General features: G+C 42.8%; 2 protein-coding genes across 3 annotated transcripts in view; one reads left to right on the plus strand and one right to left on the minus strand.

Annotated features, from left to right (window-relative positions):
- On the minus strand, nucleotides 1-14,313 carry si:ch211-253b8.5 (dysbindin). Its single transcript, XM_004574140.3, has 4 exons — nucleotides 14,018-14,313; nucleotides 923-1,075; nucleotides 689-832; nucleotides 1-614 (listed from the first exon to the last, which is right to left on the minus strand). Exons 1-4 carry the CDS (start codon nucleotides 14,058-14,060, stop codon nucleotides 358-360), a joined length of 597 nt encoding a protein of 198 aa, XP_004574197.1. The 5' UTR covers nucleotides 14,061-14,313; the 3' UTR covers nucleotides 1-357.
- The window catches only part of LOC101476531 (uncharacterized), a 10,794-nt gene continuing 2,282 nt past the window's right edge, over nucleotides 11,406-19,917 (plus strand). Inside the window, exons 1-4 of one of the 2 annotated variants that reach the window (XM_004574139.6) lie at nucleotides 11,406-11,532; nucleotides 16,161-16,373; nucleotides 16,645-16,822; nucleotides 18,284-19,451. In XM_004574139.6, the coding sequence (XP_004574196.1) occupies nucleotides 18,405-19,451 (1,047 nt within the window). In that variant the 5' untranslated portion in view covers nucleotides 11,406-11,532; nucleotides 16,161-16,373; nucleotides 16,645-16,822; nucleotides 18,284-18,404. The remainder of the gene's footprint in view (nucleotides 11,533-16,160; nucleotides 16,374-16,644; nucleotides 16,823-18,283; nucleotides 19,452-19,917) is intronic. The other variant, XM_076883792.1, reaches the window with a different exon arrangement.

The following is a 19,917-nucleotide window of genomic DNA, read 5'->3' on the forward strand; positions in this document are numbered from 1 at the left end:
AAAGTTTTGACTTCAATACCAGAACTTTAAAAAACATTACCAAATGAACACAGGTCATACATTATCCAAATATTTTTGTTTCAGTTATTGCTTTACTTCCCTGCTTTGTGTTAATACTGTACAAATTTAATCAGCCATCTGTGAAGTTAAAAAGAAAAGTCTCCATCTTTACAGTTAATAGTCCCAACAACCCTAAGCTTAACTGATCAAACAGGAAGGTTGTAAATAGTGATCAAAGATAGTTATATGGAAGAAAGACCCAAACGTCTGTTTCAATAACTCAAGTCAAAGTCCGCTCTTCACTCAGGTGTTAACATCTGTGTTGCAGGCAGAGATCTACTAAGGAGAGGGTGTAATCTATGAAGACGAAGCTGAATTCGGACTTTTCCCCTCCTCTGTCTTTGCGGACATGGCTCTGCGCTTGACTGTATTGGTGTGCGTTTCCTCGCTGTCTGACCCAACAACAGGAGTGTCTTCCCCGTTGACATTCATGGTCTGGCTGTCAGAGGAAGAATTTGAAGATGTGGAGGACATGCGGGACTTGGCGTCAAGACTTTCAAGGACATGTCGAAACAGTCCATTACTGATTGCTTCCTCATTGTGGTTGTTATTTCCTAGGACGTCAGAGAAAAACACTGTTAGCGATGCAGCTGTGCCGCTGTGCATTTATTAAGGTTCTGTTCTTTACCTGGCAGCGGGGAAGTCAGCATTCCTTCTTCTCCTACGGAACTGAAAAAGACATCCAAACCCTCCTGGTCAGAGATGTCAATCAGCTCCATTTGATCCAACAAGTCCACATTCACCTCCATAGAAGAGATGCTGCCAATAGGAGCTGCAGTAAGAAGAGAAACAACAGTATGAAAATACTATTGTGCATTTATATGGCACATTTTCATGCATAAACACCAACAGTTCAACTCACGTCTTCTGTAATCTTTGATACAAAGGTGTGCCGAGGAAAGGTAGACGTCCACATCGTGCTGGAAGACCTCCTCAAAGAAACGCTGTCTCTCTCTCAGCTTGAGCTGCTGTGCTGCGTCCACATCTGGGAGCCGCTGACTGCGCTCGCTCTCCGCTGGCAATCACAAGAGAAGAAGAGGAACTCAGACACCAGCTCAGCTGAAGTTTTCACCGCATCCCTGGATTTATAGAGCGCTTTTCTACTCTCCCAGAGCATTCAAAGCACTTTATACAACACGCCCATTCATACAATGATACAAACACTATTTCTATGCAGAAGTGCTTTCTATCTAACATTCATACACATTCATACTTCAATGGATGAATCAGAGAGCAACTTGTGGTTAGCATCTTGCCCAAAGATATTTGGCATGCAGACTCAAACCACCAACCTTCCAATTAGTAGACCAGCTCCACCTCCTGAGCTACAGCCACCTGTCATTTGGAGGCTGGGCCAGTTGAGGCCTCCACCACAGCAGGGTGGAGTTCACAAACTAGTTCTTTCACTCTGATGGTGCATGTGGTGGTCAGTAAGACCATCTCAAGCTAAGGATTGTTTAGCTTGAGAGCCATTATACATGTACTCAGGGGTCAATGTTGGTAGCCAGTAGGTGGAGACATTAATCCACACGAGAACTGAAGCAGAAGGATTTCTGTCTTTCAACTTTCAATAGTTAGATTATCTGTTACAAAGGTACAAGAAACCCCAATGAAAGTAACTATACAATAAAAAACTATACAATTAATCTGTGCTGATTGGAAAGGGAAGAAATTAGCAGAATTTTTCATTACCTCCTGTTTAAGATTTTATGTCTCAGATTACACACCTTAATTCTAAGATTTATTCATGAAAATGAAGAAATTAAGAATGTGAAACTAGTATGAATGTTGTTCATAAGGAAAGAATGATGCAAAATAGATCTCCCATATATAATCTGTATAATGTCTGTAGTTCTGTTTTAAGTTAATGGTGCAAGAACAACACCGGTTTAAGCTTTGTGCTTCACACAGTCACTAAAAGGTGGCAGAGCTGCTATACATGTGGAGAGGCCTGGGATCAAACAGTCAACATACTCTGAGCCAAAGTCCAATACTCAAACATGTCTCATTTGAATAAAGATGTGCTTTTTATATACCATTTTTAGCATGCTAACTGTATCTACTTTAGCAGAAACTTTATTTATGTTCTTTTAGATGAATCGTATATTACAGCCAAATGAAAATCTAAAAGTACAGCAAACTAGATTCTGTTTAAAGCAGTGATTCATATCATTTTATCAGTTTCTGTTATAAAGAAAAAAAAAATCAAAGTGGCAGCCCTACTCTTTGATCAAACTAAGTTTAGAAGCAAGCTGTGGAACATTTGAAATCCTTTATCAACTTTATTAACTTGATATTTACTAGTCAAATGTAAGCAGAAGCCCTTAAGTAGCTTCAGTTTATCATCATAGCCCACCAACCTGATGTAATGTTAAAGTGATTGCTACTATAGCTATCTATTTCTGTATAAAGATCTATATCTCTCTATATATAGAGTTTTTAGTATGTAATATATCTAAAGCTGTCAGGAGGAGGAGGGGCGAAAACCCTGGAAGGAAGGAAGGAAGGAAGGAAGGAAGGAAGGAAGGAAGGAAGGAAGGAAGGAAGGAAGAAAGGAAGGAATAGTGTAAGTATCAGAACGCATGACTTCGAAGGAAAAAATATATTAGACAAAAAAAAAAAAAAAAAAAAAAAAAAAAAAAAAAAAAAAGCTGAAATGAGCGTGTAGAGGCGTGTAGATATCTTGGTTGTGTCTAAGTAATCGATCACTATATACTATACTATATACACTATATACTGTAACAGAAAAACAGACCAAAAATGTTCGATGCTTAGTAAAGACTCTGGATTCGTGATTCCTTGTAAGCTTTTACTGTGTAGCTGAGCAGACGTCACATCCAAGCAGCTTGACTCCAGGGGTGGAGACCTGGTGCTGTGTTAGACATTTTTTACTGTGTGGATGCGCAGTGCGCTATTCACTTAGAACCGGTATTGGAAACCCCCATTATTCAACAACACTAGTCAGATATTCTACAAACAAAACAAAACAAAAAAAATGCAGAGGCAATTAAGATGAAAGTCATTTAGCATTTCTAAACACCAGGACAGAGCTGGATGAGACGATGGACACCGGTCACATGTTTGGATGCTAAATATGCATTTGGAGCCAACAGAAGACTGAGGGGAACATTTCACCTGGCCACAGATACTTATGAGATTGTTACTCCTTTTCCTCCTACTAGACTCAGAGAGAAAAGATGAAAGCATGTGTTCTACGTGTCATCACTTACTCTCAGCGTGCATACAGTAGTATGTTGTAATCATTAGAGCAGTGTCTGAATTTTGAGGAGCTCTTACAACTTGCAGGCAGGGGATTGAGCTAATTGGATGAGGCTTTCAAGCCATGTCCAAACTGGAAGTAATGTGAAGATTAGCTGGTCTTTGTTGAGATCAGCAGTCACAGCAGCTCTATAATTACACAGGCAAGTGATGGAGAACAGAAAGACAATGTTCTCAGGATGTTTACCAGGAAAAGGGGTAAAAAAAAAAAAATTTAAAAAAAATCTTTCTCTGGCAATGTGAGGAGACTATCTTTGCCAAAAATGTCCTCATTATGAACTATAAAGACTTGTTGCATAATCACTTTAAATCCCCAAACTGCAGCACAAGCCTAAAAGCAGCAACAGGTTGCCTTCTTTGGAGTGCTGTCTCAGCGCAGTGCCCCCCATGAGTCACATCTGTGGTGGCAGAACGACACGAGCCTGTCACTGCAGCTCATCTCTGGCCCTCTTTGATAGAGTCCCTCCTGGGTACAGTGGCCGGGCTTGGCTTTGGGATCAGACAGGCAGACAGCTTTGGAAAACAGGAAGAAGACCATTCAAACCGCAGAGTGATGCTGACAGCACCTACGGTGTGTGGGTGTAGACACAGAACCCAGAAATAAAGAAAGGACTCTCCACAGCCTGAAAAAATTTCTAAACAAACTGGCAACAGAAAGCTAATAACATTAGCACAGGTGTTTGGAACGAGCATTCATCTCATTTTTACTTTTACATCAAGAGATCAGTTACATTTTTATGCCTTATTAATGTTTTTCAGAAGGTGAGAATTTGTTCAAACATCCAAAACCCCACTGACCAAGAGCCTGACGTGAGAAGGAGAACCCAATGATGATCATTTCCTTAAACTTTGGAAAGTTCATCCAGGGCCAGTAAACAATAATGATCATTCTGGTGATCTGCAACCCTGAATTGGACAGGTGAAAAAGAATGTATGGGCATTATTTTTATTATTATAGTTAGTACAGCTGGTACAGACACGACACCTCTTTCCTGAAGCTTTCAAAACTTTTTTTTTTCCTACATTGGCGCATCAGTCACTCTTGCAGCGTTTTGCCTTTCCAGCATTTCTGTCTTCATAGAGACGTTTGAGGTCGTGGGTCTGTGATGCTCTCTTCGCACTGCACTGTTGCACAATCAGGAATGCCTTTGTCCTCAGAGCCTTAAGGAAAGCAAAGGGAGCTGAGCTGACGAAGCAAGATGTCTGTCACAATTAGGCACTGCTTGTCTGATATGTGTGTGTGTAAAAAGAGACCCTTATTTAATGTGACCGGCTGAGGACATCATGTGGGATGAAACACTTGATTTGTGCTGGCTGAACGATAATGAGAGCTTACAGAAAATAAACAGCATCTTTGGAGGCTGGGACAAAATTTCACTTTCCATGACAGGCAACAAGCTTAAGCAAACTGCCTATCCTGGAGGTTTTTTTCCTACTCTGTTAAGCACTGATTGATCACAGCATTGATTGTTTCTACTTAAAGGCTGAGGCACATGGAGAGCTAAAGGTTAGCTACAGATGTATATCCCCACATTGATTTTGCTTCATTCCTCCTGGTTCTTTTTCCTGCTGGGTAACCTTGATCAGTGGGCTTCGGTAGCCGCAGATGACCTAGTGACCTCTGCAAATACTCACACAGGGAAATCCTTGAAAGAAAACCATGGCCATGGTGTCCAGGTTACATATCAAGTCTAATTCATCAATTCATTCACAAGCCAAAGTATTTAGTTTCATATGCGGGAGGAAATAATTATTTGTTCTCTAATTTTTATGGTAGTTTTATTTTAATGGAGAGAGACAGAATATCAACATAAACATTTAGGGGGGAAAAAGAGAAACAAACCAAAACACATTATATAACAGCTATAAATTAATTTGCATGTCATCGAGTGAAATATGTATTAGAGCCACACCCTTTATAGAAACTCTCCAAATTCTTTCAGTTTCTTGGCTGCAGAAACTGAAAGAAAGCTTCAGCTCCCTCCACAGATTCTCTACAGGACTGAGGTTTGAAGACTGGCTAGACCACTACATGACTTTAATGTGATTCGTCTTTAGCAATTGTTGGCTTGGTGGATCACTGTCATGCTGAAAGACCCATCTTCAGTGTTCTAGCTGAGAGAAAGAGCTTCTCATCCAAGATTTTATAGCAGGTGGCTGCATCCATCGGCCCCTCAATACAATGAAGTTGTCTTGTACCCTTATTAGAAAAACAGCCCCAGAGCATAATGTTCCCACCTCTACTCTGCATTTCTCTTCATGCAAACACAGCAAGTCGAGATCATTAACAAGCTCCTCCTGTAGTTTTGATCCACCACCTTCCTCATGAATATGATCACCCTGTGTGGTAAGATCTTGCATAGATCGCCAGACCAAGTATGCTTGATGGTGATTTTAGATTCCTTCAATTTCCAAATGATCCAAATGATGAAGAAACGTACAAATTCAGTACGGGATCAATTAATTACTTCTCCCTCTGTACCACAATATGTTTGAAGTTCCTGCTGCTGAATGAGGCAACATGCATTAAACTGTCATTTATTTCCTTTTCTCATCCTTCGGTGGCATTTCTGATTTTTTTCTGCCTATTTTGATCTCTTCTTTGCTCCTTCCTCCTATCTTACTGTATGGCTTTTTTAAAATCCTGTTCTATCTCAATTTCTTTCTTTAAGCCATACTATTACTTTAAGAATTCGGTTCAGTTTTCCTTTCTCCATCGTTGTCCAGTATACCATTCTTTCTGTTTCTCTCCTCATGTCTCTCCCCTCTGTCCTTCCAGTCACCCCCCTCCTTCCTTCCTGTCAGTGCCCTGGGACTTGAGGAAGAAAAGGTCATAGACCAGGGCTCAAGACCAGCTGGGCATGCAGAATGACTGGAACAGACAGAAGGATGAAGAAAGAGGGAGCGTGCTGGACATGTCCGTGTACTGCTCTGGCTTCCCACATAAACACAAACTCAGATCCTCCGCTCAGGCGGCAGTGGGAGAAAGAGTCCATTCAAATTCAGACAAAAGCAGCAATGTAAGAGAATGGGGCGGGCCTGTACTCCTTAGACATGATTCCACTTACAGGAAATCACTTTAGAAATTAGGCTAATTCATCTTATAAAGCCAATGAAAAACTGTCATCAGAAAGCTAGGAAAAAAAGATGCAACTGTAAGGACTCAAGTACCTGCATAAAGTTTTGTTAGACTTCCGAGGAAAAAAATGTGTTATTATATCCTAATGAAGCAGACTCAACAAAACACATCCAGAGTATGCTCTACTTTGTTCTACTCGACAAACTGAACAAAACAGGGCACTATGCGAGTGCATAAATGCATAAAGAAAAAAGAAAATCGGGTCAATCTTTGTATCTATTTAGCATCTGCATGCCACGTGCCTCGTTCCCCTGTGATGTTCTCAAGGACAGGACTTTGTAATGGCAGTTTACTGCACAAATAGTAGAGGCAACACATTGATCTGGAGGCTAAATGAAGGGATAGGAGGGTTCGCTGTCGCCTGGAGGCTGCCATTAGCCCATCACTGTTCTAAATGAAAATGTGAGCTCACAGGCAGGGGAAGGTCAGAGCAGAGCAGAGGAAACAGGCCTCCCGAGACAATCCAGTTGTAGGAGCAGCACGAGCTACAACTTTTCAGTAAACAGCAGCTAAACAGAAAGCAGGAGAGAACCACATTTTCCTCTTCTGCTTTGATTATAGAGCAGTTTGCCAAACACTTGGATTGATTCCATTCAGCCAAGCCGAGGCTTTTTTTCTGAGAAGTGTTTTCCTTTTACAAACAGCTTGTAATATTGCCATTTAAATGGCTCTAGCGGTGGTACCTACCCTCAGCCCTCTGGCTCCTTAAATGAAAGTAGCAGACTGCAGTAGAAAAGCAAAAGAATTCAAATAACAGCTCTTGGCTCCGTTTCTGCCTCCCTCAAACACACTGTGCAATTGTAGTTTATCTACAAACGAGAGGGGCGACGACCATGTACTTCTAAACCGTGGGACAGATGTGAGGTAACACTTGTTTGGTCTGAGGCAACACTTAAAGACTGGCTGCCTTTTCCACCCAGACACACTTTAGCTTATCAGAGGAGAGAGATTTTATTTCACATGGACCGGTTCCCGACTGCGACAAGAGAGAAAGAGCGAGGGAGCAGAAGCAGAGGATGTAAACACATAAAGAAGGCAGAAAGCGAGAGGGAGAAAAGGTCAGGGAGGCTGAAAGGCTAAAACTGAGAAGTGGGCTGTCTAAAGAAAAATGTGTTATATGATGGAAAGGGGTAGATAAAAGTAAGTTAAAGCAAGAGTTCGGTTTGTAGAGATGAAGAGACACAGGAAGTAATAGCTGGGCTCATTAGTTGTTATTTTTACTGATAGTCTCTTCCGACAGAGCAGTAATCTTAACAGCATCAGTGGGTTGTTCACAGTGCAGAGCTGGTCATTAGTGGATCAGTGTCTGTGGTAATTAATGGTGACTCAGTGGCTGGCTACAGGTAGATTTACCCTAACAGTGAGAGCAGTGAAGCAGTCTGAAATTACAACACAAGTATACAACTAACATTAAAAACATCTCGTTGTGCTTCTTCTTATCCTGATCAGAGCATACTGGTGGTCCCAGCAAAGTGTGAATCGCTGCGGTTTATGAAAACATTGCACTTTCCTTCCAAAAGTGCCTTGAACTGAAGTGGAACAACAACCAAAATGGAGAACAACAACACGGAGGCTGTGCAGTGTCTGCTTTACCTCTCAAATTATTTTGGGTTTTTCACACGGTTTTCTTTTTCCTCCTACAAGAAAGTGACATTTATTAGACTCCAGATGCAAGAGCAGTGAATTATTTATAAGTGTTGTTGATGTGTGTTTGCATGTCTGCTGGGTGCATGAGTGTGTCTTCATCCCAGGACAAAACAGTGTCCAGCACCATCCACCAACAATGACATCAGTGTTAACCCTCTCCTTCCTTCCCCTTTTTTGTAAACCCACAATAGGACTGTTTGTAGGTCAGTGCCCTGACCCACTGCCCTCCATACGTCCACCAGCAGACTGCCGCGAGTTCTGATCGACACAATGGGCTTCAGCGGATGACAAAGTACTGATGTACCCAGAACATTTACAAATCCTCTTATTCAAAATCACTCTTGATGAACAACACAGTGTTCAATTACTTAACCCAACCAGTCAATAATGCACAAATCTCTGTTGAGTGCAGCGGCAAATTACACGGTCTTACACTGAAGTAAACAGTATTAATGAGTTTGTTCCGCTTGTTAGAGGCAAAGTGTATGTAGAGTGACTGTCAACAGCCTGAATCAGGGCACGGCAACATAGCTGAGCTCAGAAAACAGACACTTTTAAAAAATCTGATAATTAAATCTGTAGGCACGCTCTGAAATATTTTGGGTACATCATCATCGTCATCCTGAACTCTTTTTCTGTCTTTATTAAAACATTGAGCGACGCTTCTTCTTTCAGTCACCTTAACACTACTCTCTTTTCTTCTTGTAAAGTCTCACCGCCTCTCCTCATTTTTGTGAGGAAGGTTTGAAGCAATTTTCATCTCAGCCGGGAGAATTGTAAGAATGTTTGGTTAAACCAAACAGTCTCTCAGACACGGCTCGTCTGTTTGTTGAGACTCAGACAGGGTGGCCTGCAGTTTCTGTATAAACTATGAAAAAAGTCAGTGCGGCGTTATCTTGATGTACTGAGCACCAACTGCTGTACGGATCCAATCATTGCCTTTTTTGCACACTTGTTAAAGAATTCATGCAAGTTTTCTCACTATTTTTTGTATTTAAGCTTTAACCCTTTGCAGACAAAAGCTGCACAAAAGGCATTCACGCAAGTGCTGATTTACATCATGTAGACTTTTGGCTCCTTTATCTGGAGCCTGGAAAGGAAACAGCTTTGGAGAGATTTCCTGGTCTACTGCACTTCAACCAAGCCGTGGGTGACATCTCCCACCAGCTTTGGGAAATCTTACCCAGGACATGGGAAGAACCAGACACTCATCTCACAGAAGTGATAGCCTGAAAACCACTGCCGTCCAGAACCACTGACACTGACTGAGGGCGCATGTTGGGAGCCAAATATTTTTTAAATAGGTCTCATCTGTCGTTACATAGTATTATTTAAGAAATGGCACTTGAAGAGCTGAAAGCGATATCACACTTGAGGTCTTCTGTTGTCCTTACTGTCAGCACCGCTCTGATTATCTTTGGCATGAGGCCGAACACCAACACTGACAGCTATACTGATGCTCACTAATGCCAATAATTAATCAGCAAATCACATGACAGAAAGTCAAAGCATTTAGGCGTACGGACATGGTCAGGAGGATCTGCTCAAGTTTAAGCAACAGACTGGGAAGAAAAGATGATTCAAGCTACTTTGAATATGGTTACGAGATATACGAGATGGGCTTGTCTGACTGCTTCAAAAACGGCTGGGATTTTACAGAGCATATTCCAAAAAGGAAAAATAATCATTAGAACTGACGCTGTCTGATGGCAATTTTGTGGTTTGGTGGAATGGGAGAAACACGTCACAGAGGTGTCGTCCTATTGTGCCTTGTCTTTTTATATATCAATGACTAAGTCCAATATTCACAGTGTTTTTGCTCTGTATTTGGAGTCCACCACCATATTTTAGTGATTAACACACACTTAACACGTGAAAGATCCCGTGTTTGAGACCAGGAGGAGGTACAAATCCCCGGGGTGGGGGGGGGGTTTGCATCGGAAACACCATCTGGTGTAAAAAGCTGCCAAATCAAAACATGTGGCTCCATCGGCCCCTTGTGAATAGAAAAGAAAAGCAGCAATTTGGAATCCACCACCTATCGGAAGAAACATCTCATTCTTCAGATGCTAAAATCTTAGCTGACATCCAGTAGCAAATGTTGTCATTTGAGGCAGCGCAGTTAGCAAACAGTCAGTGTTTAAAGCAAGGATAAGGACTGAGTGATTCATTTATTTTATGCTGTGGTTCTTAATTTGTGGATTAAACAGTCAATAGAATGTCAGGAAACTACAAAAACATGGCCATTACACAGTAAACCATTAGGGAAATTCAAACTCAGTTTTGTGTTCAATCTCTCAGTCTGGTATGGTAACCAGTCTGGTTTGGCAAACAGGAACAAACTGAACAGGAGTGTCAGACCGGCCGGAAAAAAATCACTGGTCGACAACAAACTTCGTTAGATAAGCTGTATCATCATGCCATCTTAAGGAAAGCTCAGTCTTTGTTGCTGACCGAAAACACCCCCTTTGTTTTTTAACTAATGTCCTCAGGATGACATCAGGATGCCTCTCGCTAGCAAAAAGGTGCACAAAGGATCAAGTGTGCCAAAAGCAATTAGCACTGTATACTGAATAATCTGATGCTGTAATGTTTTCTATAGTTGTACATCAGCTTTATATATGGATATGTAAGAATGTGGGCTGATAACTACTAATAACTAGCTTGGCTAATCTAACCAGTGGGCCTGGGGGCTGAACCAAAGCAGTGATGTGAATGTCACCTTCTCTGTGTGATATTTTCTGAGAACCATCTCATACCATAAAAGGCCATCAGATCCACTTTAATTTTCTTTTGGTGTGAATTTGTTTTCTCTCAGTGACAAACTGTTGCTGTTGTTGTGTGAGTGGCTCTGAACCCTGGAGGGATACACAAAATGCTGTTGAGCTGAAAAGTAAGGAGATGGATTTGTTGGAGAACTAATTAACGGCGCTGGTCTGTATCCTCAGGGCTACGGGGCTTACGCTAAATTAATGGGAACCGTTCAGACATCCGTGTTTTGTATAATCACGCGCTAACACTCAAAAACATTCAATTAGCTTAAAGCACCGACATGCCAAGAAGCATTGTTTGCAGCAGAATAATCAGTGTATTCGCAACATGAGAGCTCTTCTCACATTAGTGAGTAGGGCTGCCACGATTTGTCGACTAGTCACGATTACGTCGACTATCAAAATCGTCGACGACTGATTTAATAGTCGACGCGTCGTTTGAAGCTTTGTAAGATCACAAAAGACGCAGGAATAATAGCAGGATTTAAGAGTGTAATAACGGACTGAAACAGAAGATGGCAGCATTGCATGTACAAGGATGTCAGCTACCGTTAAACCCCGAAGAAGAAGAAGAAGCAGCTGTGTCCCAGAATTCATAGCGCGGCCCAGCGCAGTTTCCAACAATGGCGGCAGCTGGTTAGTTTTAATGTTACTCTTATTATTCTTTCTGGGTCACAAAATAAACGTTTAACATATTTTCAGGCGAGAATGTGGCTGTGTAAACCTCAAATATCTGCTCAGTTTATCAGGACACCACATATTTTCAAAAGCGCTCCGACGTTTTCGGAGACATCTGTTACCCACTAGCTCGTTAGCGAGCCGGGGGCTAGGCTCACTAGCGCCGTGAGAACACCGGACTCCCCGCAAATCGTTTTCAAACCCACCGCCGTCTTTCGCTACTCAGGTTAAATATATATGAGTCACTTAGATAACTTAAAATGTTATTGTTTGGCTTTTTTTTTAGTATTTTATTTGTTCCTGAGTAAATCAGTTTGTCTGAGATTAAAGTTATAGTTTTTACACAGCTGAATAAACGTCAAGCAGACAACTGATTATCAGAAGTGTGAGATGCTCCAGAATATACTCCAGTGTCCTGTTATATTTTAGATAGCAAGGAGTTTATTAAACTTCACCGAAACAATCCGCAAATTTCATTAAAATTTAATAAACTATCATCTTGTCTTTATTTTTAGTTAGCACAGACCTTAAACACTTAAAGCTGTAAGCTAATGATAGTTATATAAGAGCAGATGCTGCTGGTGCAATAAGCTGTAGTTTTGCGTCCAATGGATGATGATCTGATTAGTCGACTAATCGCAAAAATAATCGGTGACTAGTCGACTATCAAAATAATCGTTTGTGGCAGCCCTATTAGTGAGCAATGAGTCTTATTTGAGAATAATAACACGGTATTACGAGTGCCTCGCTTTGTAGCGTCTGAATCTTGAAAAAAGGAAACGCTCTTATTGGTGCATTAGCCTCGATTTATCAGTGCGATCCAGACTTAAGCAATAATTAAACCAAACTCAAGTCAGTTTGGTCCCAGTGACCTACGAGAGCAGCCAGCAGAAAGTTATTATTAAACCCATTTATGTGGACATAGATTCTGAAGTGTGAAATAAGGTGATTCTAGGGCCACGGCTATAAAGTGTGTCAGTGAGTTCTGCTACTACACTGGAATAGACAGAGAGCATTTCCCTATAGACTCACCAGCTGGTCATTATGAAACGCTATCACAGAGATGTGTAAACATGTCCCAATCTCAATTCCATCACTCTAGGCAGGTTAGCATCCCCAGCCATATACGTGATATTCAACAGTGCTCTCATACGTAAACATTTAATTGTAGCTGTCAACAATTTTCTGCATAATAGAGGTTGTTCAGTGTAGTGCCACTTTCCCTTCTAGCTTAGATGCTAAGCTCCATTAGATAGCAGGGCAGCAAAGCAGAGACAGGTGTGCGTACTGTTTGAATCCCTCAGAGAGTAAACAATTAATGAAACACACAGTACATGATAAGGATTTCGTTTTTACTCCTCTAATTTGCTTATTAAAGAGCATCAACCTCCTCCATCTTATCTGGGTCGTGCCCAAGGGGACCGAGCTATGAAACATGGAGTATAGAAACAATTTCCTTTTTCAGCCTCCACATTTCTGTCTGCAGCATGCTCTCAACAGCTGGTCAATCCCTCACTTCACAGCACAACCCACAAAAAAAAAAGAAAAAGAAAAATCAGAATGTGATAAAGCGGGGCCGGGTCAGAGCAACAGATGGGAGACGTCTTCTCTGGAGTTACGGCCCTGATCCTTTTTAGCCTCGTGAAATCACTGATCTCTTTGGGACTAATTCAATTTCGGATCCTATCTGGGTTGGTGTGTCCGTGAAACAAGCTGCAGACTCTGTGGCAGTGAGTCAACTCTGATGAGATCTGCAGGCGCAATCCCATTAGAAATAAGAGATCTTTGTCCGGGGCTGTGTGGTGGCCCCAATCCAAGGCTGCCTCAGTGTGTGTGTGTGTGTGTGTGTGTTTGTGTGTGGGAATGCATCCCTGTTCTTGTGCATAGAGAGTGCGACCTATTCTTTTGGTATTAGTGGACCATTACTCAGGGTGATGATTCAACATTCCTGACTGATTTTTGGCTGGCACAGCACTTGGACAAGTCACTTCGGACAGCATCACAACAGCAGATACTTAACCCATAGCCAGACCTATCCCATAAGCTTTCCTATTATATCTGACACACACACACACACACACACACACACACACACACACACACACACACACACACACACACACACACACACACACAATGGTAAGAGAGCTCTAAATCAATTTATGATGATACTTTAATTTCTTATTTACAAATCTAGATTAAAAGATGGACTTTTAAAGACCTGGCGGCACATCACATAACCAACAAATCTGGGAAAAGCACAAGAGACAAGCAAGCCTACCAAATATGGAGAGGAACCCTTTTTTCTCTCATGCCCTGCATTTTTGTATCTAAAAATAAAAAAAACGTGTTACTGGAGCAAACCTCTGGTCAAAATATTACCACCTGACCTGAAAGCTGATGTTCTGCAAAGAATAAGAGAATAAATAATAAAAGCACTTACAGGGTAGGCGTTTGTTGTGCAGGTTGGCTGACGAGGAGCTCATGTTAACTGGAAAGTTGTCAGAAACAGGTTGAGGCGCTGAGGATGACGGGTATGCGGTGGCTGGTCAGCCTTGTGACAGTTCAGCACAGAGCCAGGGGAGCATCTCCCACCTCTTCAGTTCTCACTCAGACTGCTCCGAAGTGACTGATGCGGGACTGCTGCCACCCTGCCGCTCACTTCCTCCTTCCTCCCCCAGTGGACTCTGAGAACCACTTGGACGAGATCAAGACAGCGGCTTTGTTAGGACGACCAGCTGACCAATGACAGGGCGGAAGGAGGAGCTGGCAGAGACGGAGAGAGCGAGGAGGCTTATTGAGAAGCGGGAAGGAGGGATTTTTATGTAACGGAGTGGAAAATACCGAGGAGAGACAGGCTCATGCCTTTTGTTATTTTTGGTCCTCTTACACCCCCTCCCTCCCCCTCGCCTCCTCCCTGTCTGCCTCTTGTTCCCTGTCGCGCTTTTATTTTATTTTATTTATTTATTTAAACCTGACTGCTTCACCTTAAGAGTCAGAGGGAGAGTTACAAAAAGTTCCTTAATAACTGTTTTTATGGACAAATTCAACGCTTTAGAAAGAATATTTTGTTCTCTATCAGTAATACTTTTTAAACTTAATAATAATGATAATTATGAGGATGATAATAATAAAAAGAAGAATGGTGATGATAATAATAATTATAGTTTTCAAGTGGCAAAAAAAGGACAGGTAGCAGTGTGAGAGAAAACCATCACCCAGCACTATGTCTGATCGTTTGTGTGTCCTGAGCACCGTCTAGTGGCCAAGAGGCGTCAGTTCCATGTTCTCTAAGCAGGACTTGCTGATTATACAATATTTGCATGCAGAGGCTTCGAGCAGCATTACATCACTGCCTCCCCCCCCCCCCCCCCCCTCTCTTTTTTTTCCAAAACACAGCATCGCACTTGAAAGTGGCTTTTAAACAGTGTCTGGTTTCAGATGCAAGCAGGAAAAGATACCGATGTGAGTCATTGCAAGAATCTGTACAACAAGAATCAGCACAATAGAAGCCGACTTGCTGATCATCCACAGAAAGTAAACAAACAAACGAGAACATTATCAAAAGAAAAAATATATAAACATATGTCTGGTCTGCATAGGTAGATAACAAACAGATATATTTAAACAAAAACAAAAAAAGATATTTCAGTCATGCGTGAATCGTGCAAAGGCATGACATTTGTGAAAACTGCAAACCTCTAACTCCCTGTGCACAAGCATGGAAACTTTCACTACTGAAAGTCACACTTGGTGTCTGTGCCAAGCGCTAAACTGAAACTGTAAATACAAGCTGTAGATGTAGCAGTTGGGAAGTAGTGGGAGTCATTGGCGATTTCTATCAATAAAAACATTTCTTTTCTAAATGTCAGTGGTTGTGGTGGTTTAGCCTGAATATGCTGGTTGTGGCAAAGGTATGCAATGCAATCGCTTAACATGCTGTGAACTTTCTCTTTGTGTGTGCGTATGTGCGTACACCAGTGGATTACAAAAAAAAAGAAGAAGAAAAATCAAAAGAGAGGCAGATACAGAAAGCGAGAGTGGGCAGAGGAAGCATGATGTGACTCAAAGTAAGAAATCCTCTTCACCACAAACTGAATTACGCGTAGGCTTTCCCATGACTGGGGGTTCACCTGCTGAGGCCCTGCAAAAAAATAAAATACAATCAGTAGCTGGGACCCAGGCTGCTGTGTTGCTGAGGCAGCCGTACATCAAAAGCCGTGTCCTCTTTCTTGTGTTTTAAAGTCAGATGAGAAAGCAGAATGTTTCCCACACGACAACCAACTGTTATGATACTGTTTTCCAGAGGGTTAGCATGTGTGCTTAAGGCTGAATCTCTGAATACTTTAGTCAAGATAAAAAAAGAACAGGAAGTGAGAAACAGGAAGAATTAACAGCAAGGCAAGACTTTGTGTTCTCAGATTTCTGTTTTGTGGGCTCTTTTTTGTCGTATTTGCTTGTATGTGCATGTGTGTGTGTGTGTGTGTGTGTGTGTGTGTGTGTGTGTGTGTGTGTGTGTGTGTGTGTGTGTGTGTGTGTGAGCATGCCCAGGCTAAAGCTATGGTTTCCCGCCCTCACTCCACCAGGCAAAGCGCCAAAGCCATCAGGCAGTCATACGCCTACCATCAGCTGAGGAGTTGCACAGCAGTCTCATTTCTAATTATACACCCAACAACAGAGAGAGAGGAAGACGGAGAGCGAGCCACAGAGTGAGGGAGAGGGAGCGCGTGGAACATGGAGAGGAAGGATGATTACAAATGGAAGAGAAGCTAAAAGTGCCACTCGGCAGCAAACACAGGGTGAGCAAGTTCAGGTGTGAGAGACTGAGAGAGAGGGAGGGAGAGGCATGAAATCAGTCTGAGAAAGGTTAAGGGCTGACTGACTGGCTGAGCAGAGTGGGAGTGTAAAATGTAAAAGCGAGTAGGAGGGAAGAGAGAGAGAGAGAGAGGGGGGAGAAGAGAAAAGAAGAGAGGAGAAAGAAGAGAGGAGTGTGTGTCTAATAGACAGTCTGTTGAGCTTGTCTGGATGCCTCTGTTCACTCTGCTCCGTTTGGCTTTTTTCCTCCCCCAGCCTGCGAGGACGACACAAGACAGACAGGTGTGTGTGTGTGTGCGTGAGTGTGTGTGTGTGTGTGTGCGTGTGTGTTTGTGGAAAGTCGGCGCTCCTGTTGGACCTGAACATGGATGGATATTCTCTGTGAAGATGGATGCACAGGCAGACACAAATGGATGAATGGAAAAACATGCAAGTAAGTGTATCATCCTTAGATAATCTTTTTTTTGAAGGAGATGATTTTGTGCTCTGAATGCATGTCTGAGAAACTCTTTGCTTGAACTGGTTACAGAGGTTAAACCTGATTATATTCAGTTTCACAGAAAGAAAGCATCGAGCAAACTAAGCGCAATATTGCCACTACTGATATGCAAACAGTACTGACCTCGGCGCAGATTATCTCGACCATAAAGGCATCAAACACACTAAATGCTGCTGTGTATACATTTCATTTCCATAGATTAGCAACCTGTAGTGATCACGATCGCCTCATATGGTCACTGAGCATGGAGAAACTGTCATGAGCAGGCCTGTCGGACGCACGATCTGATTGTACCTGTGTAGGTCACTGTGAGTGAGTGGCCCACACCTCGATTCCATTTGAATTAATTTACATTCACTCTGCAAGCGTTTAGCTGACAAATAGTTACCTATTTATGCGTCCTGATATAACGCCGGGTGCTCGCACAGGAATGTCGCTGTGTGGGTGTCGTCTGATACCACACGCGCACACAGATACGCGCACACATAACAGAGAAGCAGCTTTATGTCAGAGACGTGACTGTCAAGATGAGTGAAAGAAGTTCTTTCAGCGGCGGCGCTCAGCTTTGATGATGACATAATGAGATGAGCTTTGCATTGGCAGGCTGTAAAAGTCCTCTGCTGTCCTTTACCTCCCTGCATCACTTTATGCATATATATATATATATGAAAGAGCATGTCTGCAGCGTCTTGAAACTGGTGTGTGTCTGGCCACAGACTGCTTATATTTAGCCCACCTCAGTGAGCTGACTCACAACTGTGCATGCACGTAAGAAGGATGATAGGGTTTCTGTAGGTGCTGGAGGGGGTTCTCTTCATTATGAGAAACATGCAAGCTTGGTCTGTGTGTTTAACATCCCTCTCACATTTAGTCACTTAACACACATATTTTCCTCATCATTGTTGACCGACCTTATTAACCTCAAAGTTTACTGTGTTACTGAGAAAATCTAACCCCTGAGTTTACACCCACCACTAACATTTTGCTCTGCCTCGTCTCCGCTACACTCATGCCTCCACCAAGCACAGTGTACAGCACTTTGTAACCATAGTAACTTTTCCTTTCTTTTTTTTTTTTTTTTTTTTTACAAAGGAGCTGGTAGGTGTCCATCAAACTTAGCCCTGTCAATATGGCAATTGGTGGTTGGAAAGCTGTAATTTGAAGCTGATGGAGGAGTTTTTGTTCAGATGTGGAAGGATATTCACAGGCACTGATCTCACCATGTTGTACTTTTGCGGGAGGGGAGAGAGGGAAAGTTCTGTGAATTTTTCAGAGACAGGGGAAACACCAGAGTAAGAGAGACTCTACGAAGGCAAATTCAGTTATTTTCTCCAGCTTGACAACTTGTCTGTGGGGATATGAAGTGCATTAGTAACTGTTTCTCCTGCTGTTCAGATTGTGGCGACCTTGGATCGGCGACAGTTGCCAAGAGACTAATGGAGCCCGTGTCACATGATCACAACGCCACCTGTAGTTCTTCGGGAGTGTCGGTGTGAGTGACGATCAGCTCGAGCCCATGAGCTTCACAACAAACTCGGCTCTGGTCCCGGGTAGGGACAGCCTCCCGCTCAAGAAGAGGGACCAAAGACCAAGCTCGCCACTTCAGCAGCAGCAGCAACAGCAGTGCGATGCTGCAAACTTTAAGGCGCCATACCCTTACAAGAGCCACACCGAACTCACCACAAAGCACACTGGCCCATTCCAGCCCGTGCCGAGACGGGTTACTGCCCTGTACCAGCCCTGGATGCACACACCCACACCTAACAGGTCCAAACCGCAGATTCTTTCTGCATTCAGGGAGCATCATGGCTGGGCAGAGTGGAGAGAGTTCAACCCCTTGCACCCTGGATGGGACTTTCCTAACCACTATCAGCACCAAAGCCACATATCTGGCACACCTGCACTCCACCCAGGCCATCCGTACTATCCTTCCAGATTCAACGCTGTCTCCCTGGAGGGTTTCCACAGAGCGAGTGGAGCGTACAGCTGGGAGAAGCACAAGACTTCAAGAGAGAAGAGTTTGAGCGCAGAGAGGCAGACCTACAGCAGGCATAAAGGTCCATACATGAGGAGAGGAGAGAGAAAAACAGAGTATTTTCCCAGGGTCGAAAGGGCAAGTACTTCACCTTTGAGCACAAGCCTACCTCACTCTCCCCGTGAGAACCCCAAACTTCGACCTGATTTGTCGCACAGATCAACAAAGGCTGCCTCTATTTCAGGACATTCCGTCATGCAAGTTTCCCCAAACAACTCCAAAAGCGCTGGCGGCTTCACGAAGGAGGACGCTTCCACGAGGCCCTCCTCTGAGCATGTTTCCTCCTCCACCGCCTCTCCTAACAGTTTCCCCTGGCTCCTCCCTCACTTTGTGGCCGGTTCTCTGATTGAGCTCAGGGATGGGCGGCTGAGGAGGGTAGAGCACCTGCAAACTGAAGACTTCCTGCTTGGCTCACTGGCCTGTCCAGACCTGCGCCTGAGCTGCTGCACGGTGCAGAGTATCTCCCCTTCAACTTCCTCGTCCTCAATCTCCCGCCTCCTCATCATGCTTCATGACCAGCAGAGCCAGGTGAAAGAAATTCCCACTGTGGTGTTAATATTCATAGCACACATTATTGTTACTATTCTTTTAACGTAGTATTCCCACCAAAAAGAGCATCTGGATCTCGTGGTTAGATGGTGTAAAAAACATTAATTTATTGACTTCTGCTCAAAAGCTCTAAACCATTATTTTATTTTTTATGGTATTTATGATGCTTTTTAGCCGCTATTCTCAGACCTAATGGTATTTACAATCCAGAACAGCTGCTATCCTTACACCAGACATACATTAGAGTACATTCCTGTGTTACCTGGTTACATGCATCACTGTCTTCCTAAACACACTCACGTACATAAAAGATAATAACTGAACTTAGTGAAATTTTTAAATGGCAAATTCAAATGCATGAATAGCTTGAATTAAAGGTGTAATGCATGTGCATCCCAAGCTTATCCTCCATGCCATGGCGCTCCATTATCGCCAAGAAAACTGT

The sequence above is a fragment of the Maylandia zebra genome, linkage group LG5, assembly GCF_041146795.1.
Source record: "Maylandia zebra isolate NMK-2024a linkage group LG5, Mzebra_GT3a, whole genome shotgun sequence".
NCBI classification, from domain to species: Eukaryota; Metazoa; Chordata; class Actinopteri; order Cichliformes; family Cichlidae; genus Maylandia; species Maylandia zebra.